Source organism: Emydura macquarii, unplaced genomic scaffold, assembly GCF_026122565.2.
Source record: "Emydura macquarii macquarii isolate MOO-44397 ecotype Brisbane River unplaced genomic scaffold, CSIRO-AGI_Emac_v2 contig_3080, whole genome shotgun sequence".
Lineage (NCBI taxonomy): Eukaryota > Metazoa > Chordata > Testudines > Chelidae > Emydura > Emydura macquarii.
The window spans coordinates 3498332-3517330 of record NW_027133217.1 but is presented as its reverse complement, the minus strand read 5'-3'; the positions used below and the strand labels follow the sequence as shown (position 1 = coordinate 3517330).

The 18999-nt window shown below is 41.9% G+C and overlaps 1 protein-coding gene across 19 annotated transcripts in view; it reads left to right on the top strand.

Annotated features, from left to right (window-relative positions):
* Positions 1-18999, top strand: part of OBSCN (obscurin, cytoskeletal calmodulin and titin-interacting RhoGEF) — a 276095-nt gene that overhangs the window by 81804 nt on the left and 175292 nt on the right. For all 19 annotated transcript variants that reach the window (XM_067530494.1, XM_067530493.1, XM_067530487.1 and 16 more), the window contains exons 28-35: positions 8103-8369; positions 9286-9398; positions 10159-10312; positions 12273-12434; positions 13242-13346; positions 14110-14376; positions 15046-15315; positions 15774-16040. In XM_067530494.1, coding sequence (XP_067386595.1) covers positions 8103-8369; positions 9286-9398; positions 10159-10312; positions 12273-12434; positions 13242-13346; positions 14110-14376; positions 15046-15315; positions 15774-16040 — 1605 coding nt within the window. The remainder of the gene's footprint in view (positions 1-8102; positions 8370-9285; positions 9399-10158; positions 10313-12272; positions 12435-13241; positions 13347-14109; positions 14377-15045; positions 15316-15773; positions 16041-18999) is intronic.

Sequence of the window (18999 nt, the reverse complement as noted above, 5' to 3'; positions counted from 1 at the left end):
TTTGTTCACCACTACACATCTCAGCTCTTCCATTCCCTGCTTCTCCCCTCAAATTCCCTCACCCTTTTCCATTCTGTCTTTTCCCCTATGTGTTTGCTCCTATCAAATCATACCCCCCACAAAACAGCTCTTTACATTCAGTTAACATTAAACCAGCAAATCCTCTAACAACAAATGTTTGAGTATTCACGTCAACTAATGACCTTCAGTCCGTAACCTCTGTAATTGTCTCCTTCCCCCACATTCCCTTTGTCTTCGTTGTAATGTCATAACTTCGTTTAGATTGTACGTGCTTCAGGGCAAGGATCTGTCTAATTATATGTCTGTAAAGCACCGTTAGCAGTTTGGGTGCTATATAAGTAATATATATAGACACCTTTTGAACATCTAACAGATGGATAGATAGGTTAGAGAGGCCTGAGCCCTTAAGTAATGGTCCAGGCGCACATTTGAACTTGGCAAGTGCTGGTGAATTTGGATATAGTATTCTGGCTCATGTCTGTATCTAGTGTGTATACAGGAAATCCGTAGTCTCCAAAGAGGTAAGAGTTCAGCTGTGAGCGATATCCTTAACAGCACCAGAAACAGTGTGCAACTTACCTGGTTTTGGATTTTGTTAAGGTTCAAAAAACTCAGATGAACTTTGTGGAAAGACTAAAAACCTTGGGGTGAGTTTTGAGCAAACCTGGGCCGGTTGAAGGCTTTGCGGTGAAATCCTATGAAATCTGTGGATTTCAGTGGAGAGCTCGATGAAGTTCAGTCTTGTGGAGATTTTGAGTTTGTTCAGACCCAGAGCTCAGGGGTTGCAAACGCACATGGATCAAAAGTGAAGCAGCTGGGGTGAAACGTGTGTAAGACGTCTGGCCTTAAAAGAGTTTTAGCTAGTGTAGATCCCACTTATAAAGTGTGAGGCTTCCCAGGGGTACCCAGGGTTGTGAGGCGCCGAGCTGTAACCTGCCCTTAGTGTGATGAAATCTTGTCTGTGCTTGTTGTGGATCAGCTCCCTGAAACCCCCAGCTTCTGGCAACACAAGCACAGCTTGCCAGGCCTCTGTGGTTCCTCGATCTCTCTGTACAGGTTAGCGATAGTCGCACTCCAACCCCTGAGTCCTTCGAGCGTCCCTCTGAAGAGCTCCGCTTCTGTTCCACTGAACGCAGAACGCTTAGGCCTGCTATTCCCCAAGGAATAGTACACACCAGTCTGGGTGACCACTTTACTTAACACACAACACTTCGAGATATGTCTAGTGAAAGCAATAATGAGTTTAGCATCAAAGAACATGGATTCTAGGGCTGGAAGGTAAGAATGTGGGAAACATGGTTACTGCAAAGGTTTCGTGCTTGCCCCCATGCTGCTCCGGTCCTCAGCCCCACAAGCCACGCACAGATGCAGCTTTGTGCCCCACTAGTGCTCTTTATTTACAGGCTTTTCTTGCCACCACTAAGTATTTACAGGTACGGTCCCTGGTCGGGGGCTGCACAGTCTCCGCCACCAGATCAGGGCAGCTCACCTCCAACTGAGGTTTCTCTCTTTCAGGCTGACCCCTCGCCCCTTCCGGCTTTTGCTCCTACCACCTCCCTTCAGTGAGCTTCCTGTCAGCCCCTGGGTGCCTTTCTGCCACCCTTTATAGGCCCTGTCTAAGGAGCCTCACAGCTGCTCCTCGTTAGCCCCGTCCCTGCAGGCTCACTCAGCTGGCTCCATTCCCCACTTAATTAGGGCTCCAGTGGGCAGAGGGCTGGCTATACCCTCAGGGCTCAGCCAGCGCCCTCTCTCAATTACATATAAAACAAAATCATAACCACACTTTCTGGAGCCTAAACTTAACTAACAAGGCATTCCTCTATCTCCTACATGATAGCTTACCCCCATCCTTTCCCCTGCATTTGCAACCAGTTTGGCCTGGATCCCATCTCATAAAGACCAAGCCCGCTGGCAGCTTGTCTTCACAAATTGAAGGAATGGGGTATGCCTCTATACCCCTTTGTTATATCCCCCAATGTTCATTGTTCTTATTTGTGAACAGAATTCTGCCCTGCTGGTTGACTTCTCCCTGTGCGTTTCCTCTCGGCCCAGAAAGTAAAAGGATGCCCCCTGTGAACCATCCAATACTTAATTTACATGTAAACAGATAGACAGACAGACAAATATTTCTTACCTGACAGAAAACCTGCTTTTCACCTTTCTGGTGACCAATCCCTAGTCACAGACCTTACAAATGTAATTTGCAGTATGTATATACAACTCCTTGCACAATATCCGCACGCATGTTTTGCATTGAGGATGATGACCAATGTGACCCAGGCTTTCATTAGAGATCTTAGATGACGTTCTTTGGGTGAAGCCAGGGTTATCCCTGTGTACCCCGGTGCCCTCTCCCAATTGTCATCCAGTCACATAACTACAAACGGGGGCTTCCATTTTAAGTTTTGTTTTACAGCTTTGTACATACAATAAACAGAATCCTCAGTGAAAGGTTCTTTGACAGAGCGCACTATCGGATACAATGCTGTTCTACCCTGCCCATGTCCCCGCTCCCACCCCCTCTACTCTCCCTCACATTAATCCATATTATAACGTCTTTGGTTCATACAAACATATTTTTATTGCACACCAATTGCTTTGTACACCAAGGCGAGTGCTGTAATCCGTGCATGCCGTTTGATATCGTTTGCAATCAAAGGCATCAGAAATTGATGCCCAAGGTGTATAATAAAAAGCAGGGGCTGTGTAATCTGTTACACACCCTATTTATATGGTTCTTCCTCTTCCGAGTCTCCCTTGCTGTCAGTTGACAAGAGCCACTTAATATCCAGATACAGGATAATTATCAGCTCTGGTGGCAGCTGCTCATCCAACCTGCCACCAAACTGATTAGCCATGGGAAACAGAGGACCCTGAGGAAGATAAAGAGTAACAACCCGGCAGCCAGAGGGCAGAGATATTTAGTGGGTCCCTGCCGCTCTAGAATGATGATGAACAAAATGTATGCAATATCTTTTTTTTCTGCAAGTACCATATATCTTAGTTTAGAAGCTGCCCTTGTTCAGTAACTTAACCTTTACAATTCAAGCTCTAAGAGAAGGCAATTAAATACAACAGAAGGCATCTTTCTTTGAAGCTGTTTTTAATACGTTACCAGGAGTATATTGAGTTTTACATGCACTGAGAGTTGGGCATCACTTTTGGCCCCTTGATCTGTGTCTTTTTTTATTGAGAATACATTGGCTGGGATGGTTTAGTTGGGGTTGGCCCTGCCCTTCCAACCCTCATCTTCTATGGTTCTGTGATACATTGGAAAGGGGAACACTCTGAAATCAAACTTGGGTCAAAATGTGGCTTTTGTAAAAATGTGTTTTACAAAACCTAAGGTCGATAGAAATGTTCCCTCAACTAAAAAATTAATTCCAATGGAAACAATTATTTAAAACCAGATAAACGTATCATGCAGTGCTTGCAGGCCACACATTATGACTTTGAGATAATACCGGACAACTCGTAAGTGAAATAATCTTAACTAAAGTGAAACTAACTGAACCTTTTCATGTAGCTCTATTATTTATGTGGTTTATAAATTTAGGACAACGAACACATGCTTGTTAATGTGGCTCCTTTTTCTGCTTTTAGTCCGTCTTCAAGCAAATAGTGATTTTTCTCAGATTTATTCATCATTAAAAGAAGAGTTTTTGTTTTAAATTTATTTTGTTAACTTCAAAGATTAATCATGAATACACCTGTTCATTAAGGGGATGTACAACATAATGGATCAGCTAGTAGACATGATTGTTCACATCAGTCACATGACATTACACTGTTTCTGATGGGCTGAATATTAGTTTTTACAATTAGATTTTCGGCACAAATGCAAAGGAAAGGATGGTCTTGTAGTTACGACACTGGACTAGATTTAGAAAATCCTGAGTTCAAGTCCTGGTATTACCATAGATTTCCTGTGTCTGAACCTACACAACTCATTTAATCTCCTTTGCCTCAATTCCCCATCTGTAAAATGAGGATGATAATCTTTGCCTTGTCTAAACAGATTGTGATCTGTTTGAGATGGGGATTGTTTCTTACCACCTGTATGTACAGTTTAGCACAAGGGGGCCCTGACCTCAGTTAGGGTGTTAGGCACTCTCGTAATACAAATAATAACTAAGCATAGAATACAAATTCTTTGGAATTGGAAATTCAATTTTCCGTGAACACTTGTAAGGTTAAACTTAATATTCATGTTCTAAATTTATGTTAATATATCTAGATAACTTGCATGCTCATGGGGAAAAAAACCCACAAAAACGGTGAGAATATGGACAAAGTAAATTTACATTTAAATTATAGCTGGAATTTATATAAAGCGTAGGCAGTAAATTAGGTATTTAAAAATTCTTTCTATTAAAGTTATCTCAGACATTGTTAGTAACATTTTAAAATCTATTTTTTAAACATTATTAGTAACTTTTTTCAAACTAAGTAGCCTTTAATCTGAGTGTCCCTTTAACATTCATAATGTAGAATCAGCGTTTAGGACACTTAAAAAACTTGTACTATGGAATTTAGTTATAAATCAAGAAGTCATGAACAGAAATCCCCGGCCTTCTGTCTTAATTGTACTAGACCGTTTGGCTGTGTCCATGCCATTAGTAAATTTGAAATGCAATACAATGTTATACCGAGTGGTAGAATGAAGTGGAATATAATTCAGTCAGCTCCTCTGTCACCACTCACGCAATGTGCCCAAAAGACACTTCACACTGTAGGAGACATGCAGCATTCCTTCCGACAAGACACTTTGTCGTTGTCACTGTTCCAAAGCTGAGGTTTCTGTTACTTCTGTTTCCAGACCCTGGCCAGCTGTCATGGCCAACTGTTAAAAACAAAACAGCACTGACAACAACTTGGCTACTTTTAATTGCTGTGTAAAATGTTTTACTCACTAGGTTTTTGCATGTCTTTTGCTGTGCACACCTAAATTTTTGTCTCTCTTTTTTTAACTTCCATCCTGAAGTAAAGAGGATTTCTGTGCCAGCTGATTTCTTTTCTTCTGCTTCCTATAGAGCCAGTTGTGTTTTCATCACTTGGTTATTCTTAGCTTCTTTACATGTGGTAGCTCTAAATAGGGGTGTTGATTGTTACAGATTAGTGAATGCTGGAAATGAATGTGCAAAGAGATCCAAAATGTACAAGGTGATCTGAAACAAACTGTGAATTTACAAAGGGAAATGAAGGGGATTCTCTTTGCATATGATCAGCCGTACTTTTTTTATAAGACACAGAGAAAGGTGTCCATCCTAAAACAATCTCAGCTATATCTTATGCATTATTCATAAATCTTACAAGTCAGAATGCAAACATTATAAGCCTGATTCTGATCACATGCTGGTTTTACTCCACAGCCAAGATTTTAAAAAGTAGAGGCCTAAAGTTATGCTCCTAAATCCATATTCAGGCAGCTAAATAAATGTCCTGATTTTTAAAAGTGCTGGGTAGAGCTGTGCAAACAACTGATTTTTTCAACTCATTGACCATTCCAAAAAAATGGAAATTTTTTTTTGATTTGCGTAGAACAGAAACCAATATTTTTGATATTTTCAGAAAATCAGAAAAGTCAGAAAAATTTCATTTTGGGTGAATAAAATTCTTCATTTTGAGCATTTTAACAGCAGCAGAGGAAATGAAGGGCTAACTTTCTGAGGAGTTGGTGGTGGTGGTGGTGGTGGTGATTAACTCCCTGCCCTTTTTATCCAATTGCTCAGTGGTTGGGGCACTCAACTGAGATATGGGAGAACTGGGTTGAAGTCCCTGCTCCGGAGTAGTGATTTGAACCTGGGTTTCCCACAACCCAGTGAGTTCCCTGAGTTCTGGGCTATTAGGTATATGGATAGCAACTACCCATCCCCTGATTCTGCATTTTTTGGCCCAATTTTTTTTTTCCAGCCAAAAAATCTTGTTCAGCTCTAGTGCTGAGCACCTAACAGTTCATATTGGAGCTTCTAAGTGCTCATCAGTTTTGAAAATTGAGCCACTTATTTAGGTGCCTCTTATTTGGCCAAGAAGCTTGATATTTAGGAACCCATTTTTCAAAGTCTTGATCTGGATTAATACCATTTGGGCTGATCCTGCTCTCACTTACACTACTGCAAATCAGGAGTAGCCATACTAAAGTCAATTGCAATTACACCATTGTGAAAGCAGTGTGAGAGCAGAATCCAGCCAGTTTGGTAGAACAGTTTTTGTCAATGACCGGTCCCTGAGATCTTCCTGACACAGTTTAGGAAGGTAGCAAGCTGGTCCCTGGTATCAAAAAGGTTGAGAAATACTGAATTAGAATATTTCTGAGAGTGAAGATTTCAGATCTCTTGACATAATTCCAGCCTGAAATATTTTCTTTTAAGAAGTAAACCCCCCCTTTAAAAGCTGTTGACCTTTCATCTGGTTCGTCACTGTAACAGGCACACTAGATTCTCTGGAAGCGTCTTTCAGTTTAAAGAGGGAGACACTCTAGAGGGGTAAGGAAGTGGCTGTACATTTAGTTGAGGCGTCAGAGACTATCGCAGTCTCAGAGGGCACGGAGTTCAGAATCTGTGTCTGTGAAAAGGAAGCTACAGTGCAAACATCCAATGCCACACATTGCCACACGAGCAAATGCCTGCTCTCCCCTCACTGGCCATGAGCAAAGAATGTCCTCGGGGACAAATCTTACCTCTGCCTCAGTGGCCATGGAAAAATGCCTTGGCAGAGGAGCCAGTGCAGTTCCATTGGACAGGGAAGGAGTAAGATTGGGAGACCTCTTATAGGTGGTTCACATCCCCCGTGCACCACAGAAACCTGCTGTGTGCAGGAACAGAGCAGCCATGCACAGTGGGAAGGGCCAAACAATCCACCACTGTATGGATTCTTTGGCTTTCTTCCTGAGGCAGAAGGGGTCGTGGCCACATAGAAGTAGTTAGGCCGCGTTTCTGAGATCACTCCATCCCCTGGGCAATGGGCCCTGGCAGGAGGGTTTGAATCTTGAAGAAGACAGTGGACACCTGAGAGTAAGAGCTGGGCCTAAACCACCGCCATGGAACTAGCACCCACATGAACTCCTGATAAGGTGTGGAGCTGGGTCCGTATCAGAACTTTCTGGCTTGGGCTCATCTCTTCTGAAGATACGTTAGAAAGGTTGGCCTATTCCCAAGACATCCTTGTGGGGTTTAAGGTTTTGTGAGTGCTTTCATTGTTGAAGTGAAATATCCTAATTTTTTTCCTAGTATTTTAATCCATTTTTAAGGGTGATCCAGTTTTAAATCCTAAATTGATCTTTCCAGCTGATGGGCTGTTGATGTATTTGAGATAGGTAAAACTCTCCAAAAGCGAGGCGGGTGCAAGTGGGTGCCCTATGCTGTGTACTGTGAGGTTGAGTTTTTTTTTAATCAGAATTGTTCGCTCTTTCCTTCGCCTGCTACTTTCACCCCATAGTTTATCCTTTTGGGAATGCTGACCAGTATCGTTTACTTGTGCTCCCCCCTCTGTCTGGTGTATTTTACCTGTCATCTCTCATTTTGTATGTGGTCTGTAAACTCTTCAGGTTAGGGACTGTTTCTTTGTTCTGTGTTTGTACAGAGCCTAATCCAGTGGAGTCCTGGTCCATGACAGGGACATCTAGGCATTACCGCAGTACAAATAAATAATAACAATAACCTCCTTCAGGGCAACTGGTACTGATCAGTGTCAGCGAGTGGTCTGATCCAATATACCAGTTTCTGCGTTCTTGTGTTTGAATGCCACTTCAAAGCTCATAGAGGCAAATTCATTTCCAGCATAGCCAATGATCTGAATGGTGCTGAACTAGTTAAGAAGTTGACCCATTATGAAAATACACTGAAGAATAATGATCATGCCAACCACATGGTTATGGACGCAAGGTTGTTTTCTTTTGTTGTTGTTGCAAATATCAGTAATTGTTGCAGAGAAATGTTGCTTTTGTGAAGAGCAGAGAGAGAATCTTTTTTTGTTTGTTTTTGAAGTGACTGATCTGATAACTTTGCTCGAATGAGTGGGTGGAGAGTTATCTTTGCTCTGAATGCAGCGCCTCCAACCCTTCAATATAATTTGTTTTTAAGTGAGGCAGATCAAGCTGGTGAAAGGTCTGCAGCCACTGGAAGCCTGTGAAAAGGGGACTGTCACCTATGAGCTGGAGCTGTCTCATGAGGACGTGGAAGGAAGCTGGATGAAGGATGGCCTAAAACTGAAACCAGCGGAGAACTGCCACATGAGCGTCCTGGGGAAGAAACATTCATTGACACTTTCATCCTTGAAGCTTGAAGACTCAGGTCTCATCTCCTTCAAGGCAGAAGGCATCCATTCTTCAGGAAGACTTATAGTAACAGGTACATACCACCTGTAGTCCAGAACTCCACATGGGGTGTATTCCTGTAGAACAGACAGACGGGTGCCATAGGTTGACTGCCAATGACATAGTCCATCTGGCCATGTCTTTGATTAGTTGTTAATGCCTGAGGTTTTCAGAGCCATGCGTGTCAGTATTTTGCAGTTCACGGCAACTGAACTTCATACCTTGCTTCTGTATTGATGCATACCTTGCTATTGATACATATCTTTCATACCTTGCTTCCGTATTTCCTGTTGAGATGCACAGGAAAACAGCCAAGAAAGGGGATATAAAGATAACCAGTGGGGATATGTGAAAGAGTAATATCTGCTATTGAGTACTGACACGTTGTTTGATGCTGTCTAAGGCACAAATTGAAGGCAAGCCTTTCCCCTGTTTGGAACTCCCTACTTGAGCTGGTCTGCCCCTTATTCAAATCTCTCCTGAAGACCCATCTTTTCCCTGTTGCCTGGCAGTAACTACAGTGGTATAGATGTAGGGTAATTTACGATTGTGATTAAATCTCTATGTAGATAACATATACACTGGCATTAAAACTGTGTATAATCAGGATGCAGATGATTGCCATTTGCCCACCTTACTTACTGGCTTGTTCCTTGACTGAGTCTGAATGTAAGCTCTTCATGGAAGGGTCTTTTGTCTTCCTTTTTATTTATACAGTGTTTAGCATATTCTGCTATCAGGAATGAATAATAATTAATAATAATATTATGTACTGAATACATTAACTATGGATTGGGGGTCAATGGCAGCATATGCAAAACAGTTTTATTTTATTTTTCACTTACCAGAGATGGTAATCACTTTAGATGTGTCATATTTATTGATTATTCTCTGAATCTTGTGCTTTTATCAAGCCCAGACCTACTCTTACTGCATTTTCTTTTTGGCAGAGTTGCCTGTGAAAATAAGCAAGCCTTTGGTAGATGTCAAAGCTCCTGAGAAGGACAAGGTGACATTTGAGTGTGAGCTCTCCAGGCCTAATGCAGAGGTCAAGTGGTTTAAGGTACAGAATTTAGCAGACAATACCATCTTCATTTCTGTTATAGGGTCTGATCCAACTTCACCTGAATTCAATCAATGGGTGCCTTTCTGTTAATGTCGAAAGGAGATGGATATGGGCTCTTACTATGCAGCTCTGGTAGTCCTGTGTTAATCAAAACTCCCCAATTTTCTTTGTCTATTAGCCCGTATTGTCTACCTTCCCTCAGTCTAGAATGTTTATTTACCAAATATTTAAGGATGTTTTCCTGGAGGTACCCCCAAATTTCAACTTCTCTGGAATTTACAGTAAACTTGCAGATTTTTATTCTCTTATACATGGATTGTTGATGACTATTGGTCCAGTCTCCTAGCTCATTTAACGATGAGGCATGTTGTCAAATAGTTACAGCTCAGGACTGGGATCCAGGATTCCTGGGTTCTATTTGCACTCTGACACTGACCCTTAGCAAGATCTTGGGCATGTTACCTAGCCTCTTCTGTGGCTCAGTCTATCCCTTTGTAAAATGGGGACAAGAGTGACCTGTCTCAGCGTGGTGTTGTGAGGCTTAATTATTTACTGTTTGTGAAGTGCTTTGAGGCCCTTGGATGAGTTCCAGTTCCTCAAAATGTTAGTGGCACAATCACACACATGCTTAACTTCATGCATGTTGACATAAGTGAGACAGAAGCATGTGTGTAAAGTTAAGCCCATGTGAATGCTTGGCTGAATCCAGGCTTATATAAGGGCAGTTGGGGATGATCCTGTTTTGATCTCCTTCTAGGATGGATCTGAGCTCCGACCAAGTAAAAAAGTGGGCATTATTTCCCAGGAAACTAAGAGAAGCCTCATTATTCACAAGTGTGAATATGATGACCAAGGAACCTATGTCTGCAATGCAGCTGATGACAAGAGTTCGGCTACCCTTGAAGTCCATGGTATGTTTGATTGACAGCGGAAAAGTCCCCTGCTTGGAGGTGTATTTGATTATCTGGTTCCTGGATGATTTCTGTGTTTCTCATCTGCTAATCAGTTGCCTAGTGTTCAGAATTCTGCCTTGTTTGGTTTTCTCTTGAATAACTACTTGTGTGAGTAGGTGTCAATTTTTTCTTCCAGGGCTCATGGCAATTTATCACTTTCCTTATTTTTTTGTTTGTTGATTTTTTTTGTATAATAACCAAAAAATGATGACAAATGATTGACAAGATACCAAATACAGTACTGCTCGGTAGACAGCAATGATCAAATGGTTGGAACTCCCAAGTTTTAGTTCAAACTCTACCATTGATTCAATGGGTGTTTGACAGAATAAAGACTGGATAAAACTAAGCTGGGATCACAGGATTTGTCCCACTTTAAGCTACCAATGCTAAAATGGGAAAATAAAAGCTCATGCTTCTGTAAGCATCTGCACAATTCCTCATGAAGACACCTGATTCTGATTTCACTAGAGGGTAACTCAGAAGTAACATCCTGAGGTTCCAGTAATACCTGTTGTCAAGCCTGCATTGCTGACATCAGAATTAGGCTTCAGGGCTGAATTTGGGTGAATAAATGCCAATGACTGTGACCTCGCTAAGTGGAAGTTAGGGGTTTTTTATTGTGGCTGTGAGACACAAAGTGAGGCCTAATCCTCGGCTGTGGCCAGGTACACAGTATAATTTGTTGAAGGAGGGGGTGCAAAGGCGGAGTTGGAGTGTTGCCTGTGCGCTCCCCCAGTGCCCGTCCTTACTGTGTGTCAGTCCAGCCCCCTGGCATAAGTTAGTTTGCTCTAGCTTGCCTTGGCTGCCTTTAGCCCTCAGGGGTGGTTCTGGCAGCCGTGGATCGCTGCGGTTTAGGGAAGCCCTGTCCATGCCCATTTTCACTAGACCACAACCCCTACAATAGCTGCAGAAAGGGGTGTGTAGGAGCTGTTACACTGGCCCTGCACTGATGAAGGATCCCTGATCATCCCATAGTCAGGTCTGCCATGTTCAGGGCTGCTTTATGTTAGCAGTTCAAAACAGCCATGGCATAACCAGGCGCAGGGCCTGTGTATTTAGCAAGTGATCGGTTAAAGGACCCATTGGCATGGTATACATTCCTCAGCTTGCTCAACTAATGCTTGACTTAACCCCGGACCTTCAGTAAAAACGAGAGTTCTGTAGCACTTTAAAGACTAACAAATTTAATTTCTGCAGGCATAAGCTTTTGTGGGCTGTAACCCACTTCGTCAGTGAGATCTGATGAAGTGGGTTGTAGCCCACGAAAGCTTATGCCTGCAGAAATTAAATTTGGTAGTCTTTAAAGTTCTACAGGACTCTCCTTGTTTTTCCTGTATACAGACTAACATGGCTACCCCTCTGGAACTGACCTTCAGTGACATCCATCTTTGGAGTGACACTTAGGTGATTAAGTTTTCTTGGTAGATGAATACTAGCTCCCTCGGGGAGTATTAATCATGACTAATTACCTCCGATGATGTGAACTTTCCAGCTGTCGTTTCTGCGAGGGGAATAGATGGAGGTGGCTAATAGTAACCCACCCATTTAAAGTGTCTTTAAAATAAAATTCTTTGAGGAATTCTTGGAGGCTAGTGCAGATTGGAAAAAGCCTCAAATGAATCCTATTTAAGCGCCAAAATTTGCTTTTGTACCAAATTTTGTCCTATTATGAGACACATTTTTTCCTACTAGGTGCACAGCTACTATTATGAAGTCACTGGTAATTCCACTGACAAATATAAGAGTAAAATGTGTCTATTCTGCTGTGGAAAGATTTGTACAGAGGAAGGTGGGCAAGTGTGAATTAAAACACAAGCCTTAATCACTTTTTGTTCAAGGGGACTATGTGAAAAATAGATCAAATCCTTAAAACTATGGAGGAACCAAGTATAAATATGTCTCTGTGGTCCCATAGCCCGAGATATCAAGATCGTTAAACCACTAGAAGATGTAGAAGTGAATGAAAAGGAGAGTGCATCTTTCACCTGTGAGATCTCACATGATGAAGTCCAAACCCAGTGGTACAAAAATGACAGCAAACTGAGGGCTGGAGACAACATTAAGATGCGTCAGGAAGGTATGGTGTAAAAGTGGGGTGTCATACGGCTTATTGTTAATGGACTACGTGGCAGAGAAAAGTGGGTGGTGGGGCAAAAGGTGTTGGGCTCTGAGGACAGAGAAATGACTCCTGGAATCTACTTCAGAAGTTGCAGCTTGTAATATGGCCTGCTCTTCTGTCAACTGCAAGTAGGACTGGAATTGCAGTGTAGTGGCAACATGACCTGCTTCCATGAAGGGGGACGTGAGTTTAGATCACTTGCCTTCAGAGCACACCAAGGTGGGAGCAGTGCACTTAGTTCTTTGGGGGAGTGGGCAGTTACTAGTCATTGATTGACTCTGGAAGCAGCCATGTCCAATCTTCTCCAGCTAGGGTACCTTTCACTACGCAAGAGGGCCTTCCAGTTTCTTGAGAGAGAAAAAAGGAAAAGGATAATGTGTGTGTATATGTGTGTGTGAGAGAGACTCCAGATTACTCCAGCCAACCCCAGCATTAAAGAATTATAAGCACAGTTCAGTCCATCTATGGCACAAGGATTTGGGTTGGAGTTTGTGTGTGTGATGATGTACCCGTGTCTGCCTATCCAGATGGAAATTCAGAATGGGGGAGCCATTCCAGTCCTACGGAGAGTCAACTTTACTTTTCTAGGTGGTACAGAAATGTGCACTTACTGTGATTTGGGGTCAGAATTCACCACTGTCAAAAGTGGCCATCCGTCTGTTGGCGCTAATGGAATTGTGCTTGCTTATACCACCAGCGTTTGGCCTCAGAAGATAAAACCATCTTCTGACAATGGGTTATGGATGGCTGTGTTTTTATTCACAGGAAAAACTTATGCATTAGTTTACAAAAGCGTCCAGGTGGAAGATGCTGCAGAGATCAAATTTGTAGCAGAAAAGGCCGAATCTCGAGCACAACTTAGAGTTAAAGGTAAATATAATAGAAAGGATGGTATTGTTAAAACAGTTTTGTGTAATAAATTAACCCACTCCCATGGACTTCTGTGGGAATCGAGCAAAGCTGCCACTTGGCACTTTTGAATATTCCAGCCTAACAACACGGAAAAGAAAAGGGGAAGAAAATGTAAATCCTGTCTGAGTTTCCCTGTACAAAATATCAGCCTCCTTGTTCGGTACTTACCTTTGCTAAATAGCAGACAATCTTTCTTTCGATATGGACAATTTTTAATTCCTTTTTTAAGACAAAAAGAGCCACGTTTAGATTTTGGAAAAAAGAGTTCTTTTCTTTTGAGAAGGCATTCCCACGTCTGCCTTGTGAGCATTGTCCCATTGTCCCTTGCTGCTTCACATTTGAGTTGTGTAGAGAATTGTTGTGTCCAATTTAAAAGGGAAGTTATAACGGAGAGGGAAGGATGGCTTTCATCGTTAATGCACTGCACTAGGATTCAGGAAATCTGGGTGCAGTTCCCACCTCTGCCACAGACTCCCTGCTTAATTTTGGGCAAGTTATTTAGCCTCTCTGTACTTCAATTCCCCATCTGTGAAATGGGGATAATAATGTTTCCTTTCTCTATCTCTTTTTCTTATGGTGTGTTAGTACAGCACCAATTGCGATGGGGTCCCAATCATTATCCAAATAATTGATGATGGTGATTAAGGAAATGTTACTAATGAGCTTCTTCCGGTACCATCCAGTACAACCACACCATTTGTTTTTTATTCCTCCTTCTTAGAACTGCCTGTAAAAATTGTGAGGCCTCTGCGGGATAAGATTGCTATTGAGAAGCATCGGGGCTTCCTGGAATGCCAGGTGTCTCGCGCTAGTGCCAAAGTTAAATGGTATAAGAAGAACACTGAGATTCTTCCCAGCCAGAAATATGAGCTGGTGAGTGATGGGGTCTATAGGAAGCTCATCATCAATGACGCTGAGTTCCAGGATGAGGACATTTACACCTGCGATGCTATTGATGACACAAGCAGTGCTCATTTCTATGTTGAAGGTATTTGGTCATTTTCTTCCATACTTAGTGGAGGGAGAGTGGCTAGGCCTGGAAAGTATTTGAAATGTAATCTACAAATATAACTTTAAAAAATGATCAAATGCTAATTATTTCTGCAGCCCTCAGGCATTGCTTTCCCCTAGGATTTTGGGAGCAGAAGCGTCCAGGAATATGAACTTGTGATATATTCTTCCAAAGGAAGTGGTAGAATCTCCATTCTGGAGACATTTACAGTTAGAGTGAAGAAAGGCTATTGTAGGGAATAATTCTGCTTTGGAACTGGGATTTCGATGACATGCCCAAGATCTTTCCCATCACTGTTGTAATTAACTCTATGAACCTTCCATTCTGGTTTATATTTCTTGGTTTTTTGATAACAGAACAGGAAAAATGGTTTTGTGATTAAGGAATTAGGACTGTGAGTCAGGAGACCTGGATTCTCTTCTAGCCTTTGTCACAGACCGTTCACCAGTCACATGTTTACCCATATATAAAAAGGAACCAATAATATTTACCTACCTGACAAGAGTTTTTTAAGGCTTAATTCACTAATGTGTGTTAACTTTCTTGACCTCTCTGGACGCAAAGAATTATAATTAATATGAAAAAGTCTATTCCTAATGCATGAGGTAACATATTCCTCTTTTTGCTTTCTCCCCCTCATCCCAGAGCAATCCATTAATATTGTAAAGGAGCTAAGTGATGTGGATGTAACAGAGCCCGCAGAAGCCAGGTTTGAATGTGAGATCTCCATTCCATCGGTGAAGCCCCCCAAGTGGACTCTGGGTGGAGAGGTCTTGCAGACTGGCAGAAACATCGCCATAGAGCAAGAAGGCACCATCCACCGGCTGATTGTGTGGAAGACCAATTCTGACATGACCAGCACCATTCAGTTTGCAATTGGCAAATCAAAATCCACAGCAAACCTGCTTGTGAGAGGTAATATGATATGCCCTGGATGTGGGAATTAATTAGAGCATGATACAGACTCCTTCACAATCTTCTCCCACTCACCCAAAAATAATTTCAGCCTCAACTTGCACTTGTTTTCATATGCAGTCTCCATCACTTGTGTTCTTTAAACTGGGATGTCTTTCGAAAAGATATGCTGTAGATCAGCCACAATTTATTAGGCTTAATGCAGGAGTCAGTGAGTGAAATTATATTGTCTGTGTTCTCCAGGAGGTCAGATTAGATGATCACAAGGAACCTCTGGCCATTAATCTATTAATTTAAAACTAGTACAATCACAGTAATATCTCACAAGTACATAAGAGCTGCCATCCACCAAGAAATTCAGAGTGATCCTTTTATTAACTGAAGTTGATTACAGATAAAATAGCACCTCTTTTTCAGATTGTTCTTATCTGTTCTTCCTTCACAACCCTCTTTTACAGATATTAGTGTGCAGATTACCAGGAAGTTGGAGGATAAGACTGCCTTAGAACGCCATTCAGTCATCTTGTCCTGTGACTTTAAGCCTTCTCCAAAGGTTGTAGAGTGGTTCAAGGGCCACACCCTCATTGAGCCCTCTGAAAAATACAAACCCAAGCGGGAGAAGTACACAGCAGAACTCAAAATTCTGAAACTGACAACAGAAGATTCTGGCACATACAGGTGCCGAGCAGGAAATGCAGAAACCAAAGCCACGCTGATGGTGGAAGGTACGTGGTTTTCAGTAGGGAGGGGCTTTCTCATTTGCCCAGCACATGTCTGTACAGTTTGATATGCTCCTTCAGTGTTGCAGGTTCTCTGCTTTGATTTCTTTGTTGATTACAGAGAAATACTCGCATTTCTCCTCTGCAAGTTTAATATGGTAAATAAGAATTCGTGCAAAGTGCTATTTTTTCAAAATCATTATAGTGCTTGTTAATTGGGCTGCGTTGACAGTCCAGCAGACTGAAGTATAATTCTTACCCATAGAACAGATAAATCATCCAGAAGCAGTGACCATGTAATGTGCTGGCATAATGTATGTGATCACGTATCTTTCTAGTGGCTGTCCGAGGGACTAGAGTATTCTGATACTTACAGCTAAAGAAGTTTCTTTTAATTCAAGTGCTAGAAGCTCTGTTTTGGGTGCTGATGATCCTGGGTTTTATCCTGATGACCATTTCAGTGTCCATTTGTATGTGCCATAGGTTCATTATTCAAGAAGTATGGGCTCTGGAGACCAGAATAGCTGAACTGGAGATGCTAAGGGAGACAGAGAGGTAGATAGATGAGACATTCTGGGACAAAATACAGCAGCCCCACACCCAGGCTGACAGCCTCTGTGCTACTGAGGAAGATCAAAGTCTCAGGGAAGGAGAACATCAAGGTGGAGCAGAGGGAAATGATCCCATAGTTGGGGCCCTCCTTCCAGATGACGTCATGGTATCCTCAAATGGAAGATACTCCTAGGGGTGTGGAGTTGGAGGAGGAGAGTGGGGTGAGTTGTTAGGAAGATACAGATAATAGTAATGGGGGATTTGGTTATTAGAAATATAGATAGTTGGGTTTGTGATGACTGGAGAACCCCATGATGAATTGCCACTGCACGATGGAGCCGGTAAAGGAGCAGTCAAGGAAGACAATGCCGTTGCAGAGAAGCTAAATGAACTCTTTGCATCAGTCTTCACTGTAGAGAATGTGGGGGGATTCACACATAAGCCATTCTTTTTAGGTGACAGACCTGAGGAATTGTCCCAGATTCGAGATGTCAGTAGAGGAGGTTTTGGAAGAAATTGATAAATTAAACTGTAATAAGTCACCAAGACCAGATGGTATTTACCCGAGTTCTGAAGGAACTCAAATATGAAATTGTAGAACTACTAACTGTGGTATGTAATCTATAGCTTAAATCAGCCTCCGTACCAGGATAGCTAATGTCACACTGATTTTTTACAAAGGCTGTACAGGAGATCCTGGCAGTTTACAGGCTGGTAAGCCTAACTTTAGTCCCAGGCAAATTATCTGAAACTATAGTAAAGAACAGAAATATCAGATACATAGATGAACATATGTTGGGGAAGAGTCAACATAGTTTTTGTAAAAGGAAATCATGACTCACCAATCTGTTAAAGTTATCTGAGTGGGTCAAAAAAACATATGGACAAGGGTGATCCACTGGATATATTGTACTTGGACTTTCAGAAAGCCTTTGACAAGGTCCATCACCAAATGATCTTAAGCAAAGTAAGGAGTCATGGGATAAGAGGGAAGGTCCTCTGATGGATCATTAACTAGCTAAAAGATAGGAAACAAAGGATAGGAATAAATCATCAGTTTTCACAGTGGAAAGAGGTAAATAGAGGGGTCCCCCCAAGGATCTCTAGAGAACCAGAGCTGTTCAATATATTCACAAATGATGTGGGAAAAGGGGTAAACAGTCAGGTGGGAAAGTTTACAGATGATATAAAGTTACTCAGTATAGTTAAGTCTGAAGCTCATTGTGAAGAGTTACAAAGGGATCTCAGAAAACTGGGTGACTGGCAAACAATATAGCAGATGTAATTCAATGCTGATAAATGCAGTGTAATGCACATTGGAAAACCTAATCCCAACTACATATACAAAATGATGGGGCCTAAATTAGCAGTTGCCACTCAGGAAAGAGATCTTGGAGTTATCGTGGATATTCTCTGGAACGATCTGCTCAATGTGCAATGGCTGTCAAAAACGAACGTTAGGAATGATTAGGAAAGGAATAGATAATAAGACAAAAATATCATAATACCATTTAATAAATTCACGGTACACCCATGCCTTGAATATTGTGTGCAGTTCTGGTTGCCCCATCTGAAAAAAGATATTTTAGAATTGGAAAAAGTACAGAGAACAGCAACAAAAATGATTAGGGGGATGGAACAGCTTCCAGATGAGGAGAGATTAAAAAGACTGGGACTGTTCAGATTAGAATGGAAGGGATACGACAGAGGTCTATAAAATCATGCATGGTATGGAGAAATTGAATTTACTCTTTCACTTAACAGAGGAACCGGGGTCACTAAATGAAATGAATAGGCAGCAGGTTTAAAACGAATTTAAGGAAGTACTTTTTCTCATAATGCACGGTCAACCTGTGGGACTCGTTGCCAGGGGATGCTGTGAGGACCAAAAGTATAACTGGGTTAAAAAAAGAATGAGATAAGTTCATGGAGGATAGGTCCATCAATGGATATTAGTCAGGTTGGTCCGGGACACAACCCCATGATCTAGGTGTCCCTAAGCCTCTGACTGCCAGAAGCTTGGATTGGACAACAGGGATCACTCAATAATTGCCCTGTTAAACATCTGGCATTGGCCATTGTCAGAAAACAGGATACTGGGCTAGATGGACCATGGGGGGTCTGACCCAGTCTGGCCATTCTTCTGTTCTTGTGCTTTCACTGCACTGTCCCAGCGATATGCTTCATCTCTGACTTGGAGATGCCATGTAGGGTAATTAATTATCTCTGCCCTGTCAGCACTTTCTCTCCATGTAAAACTGCAGTCTTGGGTGGTGGTTGCGATTTATTTATTTATTTGGTTATTTTATTTTATTTATTTCCACTAATAATGGAAATTAGGCCTCTGACTCATTTCAAATGGCCATTGAATAGCCATCATTTGATAATAGCATTTAGATGCTACTGACCTGTA